General features: G+C 44.2%; 1 protein-coding gene across 1 annotated transcript in view; it reads right to left on the bottom strand.

The window, feature by feature from the left end:
* Positions 1 to 6,324, bottom strand: part of MYOM2 (myomesin 2) — a 99,472-nt gene that overhangs the window by 35,798 nt on the left and 57,350 nt on the right. Inside the window, exons 22-25 of the mRNA XM_011937545.1 lie at positions 4,851 to 5,007; positions 4,652 to 4,758; positions 2,418 to 2,462; positions 1,715 to 1,851 (exon numbers count right to left, since the gene is read on the bottom strand). Coding sequence (XP_011792935.1) covers positions 1,715 to 1,851; positions 2,418 to 2,462; positions 4,652 to 4,758; positions 4,851 to 5,007 — 446 coding nt within the window. The remainder of the gene's footprint in view (positions 1 to 1,714; positions 1,852 to 2,417; positions 2,463 to 4,651; positions 4,759 to 4,850; positions 5,008 to 6,324) is intronic.

Genomic DNA, 6,324 nt, shown 5'->3' with positions numbered 1-6,324 from the left:
TCAATCTTCAAATGTAAAAGGCACCTGTGGATTGTTAATTGAAGAAGTAAAATATATTCCAAAAGATTAGCCATGGAGCCAGGGCACCCATCCTGAAAGGAAGCTCTATACAGCAGGTAGGAAATGTTCATCAAAAGATATCCCACAAATAAACTGCACTTCCCCTAAATTCCATTTCATTTCATAGCATGGTCTCTGCTCAAAGAAGATTTCTCCAATTACCTGGATCAGAAACTAAGTCTCCCATAGGCAATAGTTATATCATTGGCTTTTTTGCAGCCCAAAAGAAACTAGATGTTTTCTACTTTCTAGCCGACTCTCCCATGTAGGAGTGAGTCTTAAAGTGTGTCATGATTCTCATGGAAAAGATTGACTGAAGAAGGAAATTCTATGATCCTTGTCCACACAAGACTTCTGTCTGATCAGCATTCATCTGAGTCCTGCTAAATGCCCATCAGACACAAAGGCTGGACTACAATGAGGGGTCCAGCTTAAAAATATGGTAAGTGGGCTGCCTGGGAGAGTGAGAGGCTCCTGCATCCCACGGTTCCCCTAAAACTTGTGTAATAAACAAACCAATCAACACTGAGGACTTAGTAGGCAGCTAAGGTTGCCAACTGCACTCTACACTGGGCATTAAGGGAAAAAGGCAGAAGCAGTAAAGATGGGGCCTCTGAGAGAGCCCCAAGTCACCACTGAACAATAAAGTCCCCAAGAAATAGGGCTGTCCTTTAACTGGGTCCCAGGCATGCTGTACTTAGAAAAGAGGACATTTATCGAAACACAACCAATGGCTTCTCAAATATTCTCGGGACAAATAAGGAGTACCTATCATAATTGTTAAGATTCATTTTATACAATCACAAGCAGAACCCAGGTGGTGTCTGGACCATGACATAACATGTGCCTTTTGTTGTTGTTGTTTTTGAGACAGAGCCTTGCTGTCACCCAGGCTGGAGTGCGGTAGTTCAATCATAACTCACTGCAGCTCGGACCTCCCAGGCTCCAGTGATCCTCCCACATCAGCCTCCTAAGTAGCTGGGACTACAGGCAAGCACCACCATGCCCAACTAATTTCTTAATTTTTTTGTAGAGATGGGATCTCTTTATGTTGCCCAGGCTGGTCTTGAATTCCTGGGATCAAGCAATCCTCCCACGTTGGCCTCCCAAAGTGCCGAGATTACAAGTGAGAGCTGCCGTGCCTGGCCAGAACATCGCTCTCGACAGCCACACTGTCAGATCAGTCTGCTACACCAAGATTACTGCCCAAACAGGTAGGGAAGCTGCAGAAACTTATTCCCCAGGGATGCCTTCCATGGGAAGCTGTCAGTGGGGGGAGAATGCGGGGAGGCCTCTCTCACAATGGAGCAAAAAATAGATACCTTCAAAACCATTATCAAGAATAAGTGAACTGATTCATCAAGGATATTTTCCCCACCTGACCTGAACCTTTTTCACAAAAACAAGCTCAAAGTCATTTTTAATTCCAACGGGCTCAGATTTTAAAGACCCCTGATGTCTCCTGTAACCCAGACCAAACCTTTGAACATTGTAAGAATCAACCATCTCCATTCATCTTGTCAACCTTCCACGCCCCAACCTTTAAGGCTCAAAAAGGGATGGAAACAGACAGAGTGTTGACACTCAGTAACTGACCTACCACAACAAAGGCAGACTCCCTGCAAAGTCAGAGATCACTCACACAGGAACTCACCTCGCTGTCAGAGACTTCTCTGTCGTTAATAATAAATCGGTAGCTGGCGTCTGGTGATAAGTGCTCAGCCTGGAGCCAGAAGCGAACCTGCCCCTTATCAAAAATCTCATAAGCTAATTCTGATTTCAGAGGAATTGCTACAGGAAGAAAAGAAATCGCAAGTCAATAATGCATGAATCCTTGTGAGGAAGAAGAGCTGCAAATGGTAGGGAAATATCAATCCTAGTTATTAAATTTTTTGAGAATGTGAAACCCTGGAGTATTCGATTATGGAAGCCAAAAATAAAACATAAAACTTGAGTTAGCCTGTTGTCGCCTCTAAAGCCTCATACCACGTGAGTTCTCAGTTAGCTTTCCAGACGTGTTCGATGAGTAAAGATGCCTGGATTATTTCTATATTTAATGCAATTCAATAACAGAAGATTTCACTTGATAGGAAATGAAATCTTGGATTTCACTTGGATTAGGAACAGCTATACTAAACCCAAAATTCAAATCACTCTGTACGCAATGCCAAGTTTTAACAAGCTATAATATAAGCTAATATTTGTTTTAAATCAATAGGTTTCAATCCTGTAAGCTGGGATCAGGAAATGAGGCCATCCTTTCCCCAAAGCTGTTCCTCCAAGAGCTCATGCATTAATGAACACGGCTCTCCAGCCAGCGGCTGCAAGCAGAGGTGCAGGGCTGGAGGCTTACTTACTGGGGTTCTTTATTTCATTGCTCAATGCCATCAAACGTTCGAGCTCTAAAACAAAGAAAAACTATGTCAGTTGATTTGGACCTGCACATCGAGAGGTTTGTAGACATCAGCCAGGCTACACACGAGCAAGATTGGAAACCCCCAGGATTTAATTGGAGGACACGAAAGAAATTTAAACTACAAGTCTGAGGGACATAGAGGATAGCTTTACCAAAACTTCACCATTTTAAGAACCCACCTAGTACAGGGGCAGGTGAGGACAAGGCAGGGTACAGTCATGGGGATGAAGGAATTGGGGGCAGGGGCAGGTCTATCCCTGGAATATAGGAAGACTTGGAAGACGAAAGGTTAAAGGGAGCCTTTTCCAGTTGCTTGCACTTAATGTGAGTTCTTCCCTAAAATTGATTGGACCAGCTGAGAACATGCTTGTGGCCTGCGACTTTCCTTCCCCTCTCAAGATTTCCTTCTTCAATCTCATTAAAGAAAAGTATACATACCACTCATTTCATCACCATAGTATATTACCATGAATTTAAAAAAAGGAAGGAAGGAAGAAATAAAACAAAAAAATAAAAAATAAATAAACAAAATACACTGCATTCCTGAGAAAGTCCCAAGAGCAAGGTAAGAAAATCTGAGGCTCTAAGCCACTTCATGTTTTCTCCTTCCTTCCTAAAATTAGAATCAGAAACAAGATGGTGGTCTCCAAGGCCTTCAAGAACATGTCTTTTCAAAATAGAAAAATGAAGTCAGATTTTTCTGACCAAAAGTAAATTCACATTGGCAGCAGGTTTGACAGGGAGGACAGGCTTTCCCAGTTAAATCATCTGGTAGGAATTTCCATACATGGAATGAGCTAAATCTTCAACTGCAAAGTTTTGCCTCAAATATATTTGAAGTCTATACATGATATAAGAGAGGTGGAAATTTTATCTTTTGCAAATATTTAAAATATTTAAAATTAAGATGGAAACTTTGAAATGGTGCAGAGGAATGCATAGCTTTTCAGAATTCCTTCAGGATGTCTTGAAGGTACAGAACTGTGCTGACCCTGGAGGCAGGGCCAGCAGAGGCTGCTTTAAAAGCATGCAAGTAGATTTTGGGTCCTTCCCCGCCCTGCCTGTGAGCGGTGAACTGAGGACCCCAGAAAGGCAAGACAATGCGGCCTCCTCATTTGTCCGGCTGTGTCTTGTTAAATGTGCATGAGTTTTCCCGAATTTAACCAACATTGAGCCAGACCTGCACACTTGAGAAGCTGGGACTGTGATTCTGGCTGCGCCCTCCATGGGTCCCTGCCCATCCTCCTGCCCAGCCCACAGCATCCATCCTGGATCAGATGTTCTCAGATCACAGCCTCCGCATGATATCAACCAGGACAGTGATTGCTAACTAAAGGATCTGCTTGTCAATCGTAGGGCATCCCTGGAGATCATTTATGCCATCCATGGAGACCATTTTAATAGAAAACTTTTGGAAACTCACATGCCTTAAAGACCCAAGGAAACCCAGAGATCTGAGGATACCATCCAGCCCTATAAGGTCACGCTGCATCACTGCCCCTTCATTTTAAAATGTCTAAGGCTGACTCAGCTGCCCTGTGAGTGGGGTAGATGAGGGGCCACACAAATACATGTGATACCAGACAGTTAAAAAAAATCAGCCCTGCCTGCCTGAGACTGTGTGCCTGGTGAACTCAGATCTGTGAACCTACCTAAGAAAACTATTATTTTTCCCCTTGATTACTAAACAGACTTTTCTCACTTCTCTCTGCTGTCTTCCATTTGTAAGAGAACAGCAGGTTTTCACTATGGCAGTTAAACATTATTTCACACACAAAAAAAATTTTTTCTTTGATCAACCAGATTTCTCAGTGTTGGAAGGAAGGGAAGACTCTTCCATCCATAGGTCTCATTAATTTCATGGATTTCTTAGCTAATATGTTACCCTCTGCATACCAAACTATTAAAATGTGGCTAAGATTCAACTTTAAAAGTACAAGTTGAAGGCTCTACAAGCAATATATCAGGACCAGAGACTATTTGGTGGAAACAGTATAAACTTTAGAGTTTGTTTAATTTCTAAAGTAAGTTTTGGCTTACACACATAGCCCCCACTGCCAGCCTCCTGCAAACATACATCTTTTTTCTAAGCAAGTAAGTCTTTTCTATGTTGGCGTCAATCTTTAAAAGTGTGATAAAACCAAAACAGGCAAGGTTCTGCCATATAAATATTACCTTCTGGGTCCAGAACAAAACTGGAGGACACTCCATCTGTATCACTTACAGACACAGAGTAAGTTCCTAAATCCTCCTTATCCGGATTCTTTAAGTACAGCTTGGAGCTAAAAAGGAAGAAGAGTAGGTGAATGTCGATCGTTTCTGTTGGCAGGAACTTCTAAAAGTTTCCAATATCCAACTTCCAGGCCTGACTTACTGATCCCCCACGGTTTCGATTTTAAACCTCTCATCATCTGCAATCTCCTCGTAGGATTTACACCAGGTGAACTGAGATGCGTCTGTCATTTCCTGGCAGTCGAAGGCCAGGTAGATGTTGCCTTGCTCATCGACACCAGCACTGATTTCCTTGGTGCCTGCGTAAGAAGAGCATGAGGTGAGCGGCTCAGGGACACGGTGTTCTTTCAACTCTCTTTTGGGAGAGGGTGATGTGGTTTGGCTCTGTGTCACACCCAAATCTCATCTCGAATTGTAATCCCCAAGTGTCAAGGGAGTGAGGTGACTGGATCATGGGGGTGGTTTCCCCCGTGCTGTCCTCATGATAGTGAGTGAGTCTCACGAGATCTGATGGTTTTAGAAACACCTGGCATTTCCCCTGCTGGCACTCACTCCATCCTCCTGCTCTGTGAAGAGGTACCTTCTGCCATGACTGTAAGCTTCCTGAGGCCTCCCCAGCCATGAGGAACTGTGAGTCAATTAAACCTCTTTTCTTTATAAAGCACCCAGTCTCCGATATTTCTTCATAGCAGCGTGAGAATGGACTAATACACAGAGGTTAGCCAAAGCAGAGACCTCATCTCACACCAAATCATCCATTGCATTTAATGACCCAGGGCTGATCAGAGAGTCATAAGACAGAAAACACTTTAGGGAGGATCTGGAGGGGCTTGGTTGTTTTGTTGTTGCTGATTTTTTTAATTTATCACATTTCTGCCCACTTCCTTCTCTGCATCTCATACTACCGCAGAAAACCTATCAGGGCTGCCTCTCCAGGCCCTGAAGATCCTGTTCTCTCTGGAATCTCCTCCTCTGACCCTCAGGAGAAGTCCAGAAGCCATGTGCCCACTACGGAGCTCCCCCTTCACACAGCTCTGCCTTCTGCAAGGGGCCTTGCCTTGTCTTGTTTGGGAGTGGGGGTTGTTTGTGGTTTATTTGCTACTTTTTGACCCAGGTGAACATCTGGCCATGTGCAAGGCAGAATCTACCTCTTAGGAAGTAGGAATTGGACAAGACACATCTCAGCCTCTGCTGGTGAGTGGAACTGAGGCTATGAAGTGTCAATGCTCTCGGGTTATGAAGAAGACACAGATGCAAGGAAAGCCGGGTGGCAGGGTGAGATGCGAGAGGCCACTGCAGAGAGCCATCAGGATCTTCACAGTCGGAGGCTGCACTGCTTCCTGACACTCAGGTCACATTCTTTGGCTGTGGTTTGGATGTGGTTTATCCCCTCAAAACTCATGTTGAAATGTAAAAGCCAGTGCAATGGTGTTGGGAGGTAGGGCCTTTAAGAGGTGATTAATGACTGGGGGCAGCAGCTCATGCCTGTAATCCCAGCACTTTGGGAGGCCGAGGTCAGCATATCGCTTGAGCTCAGGAGTTCAAGACCAGCCTGGGCAACATAGTGAGACCCTGTCTCTATAAAAACTAGAAGGCTGGGCGCAGTGGCTCACGCC

The sequence above is a fragment of the Colobus angolensis genome, unplaced genomic scaffold (assembly GCF_000951035.1).
Source record: "Colobus angolensis palliatus isolate OR3802 unplaced genomic scaffold, Cang.pa_1.0 Scaffold165, whole genome shotgun sequence".
In the NCBI taxonomy this organism is placed as follows: Eukaryota; Metazoa; Chordata; class Mammalia; order Primates; family Cercopithecidae; genus Colobus; species Colobus angolensis.
Note: the sequence above shows the minus strand (reverse complement) of the source record. Positions and strands in the feature narration are given on the sequence as shown.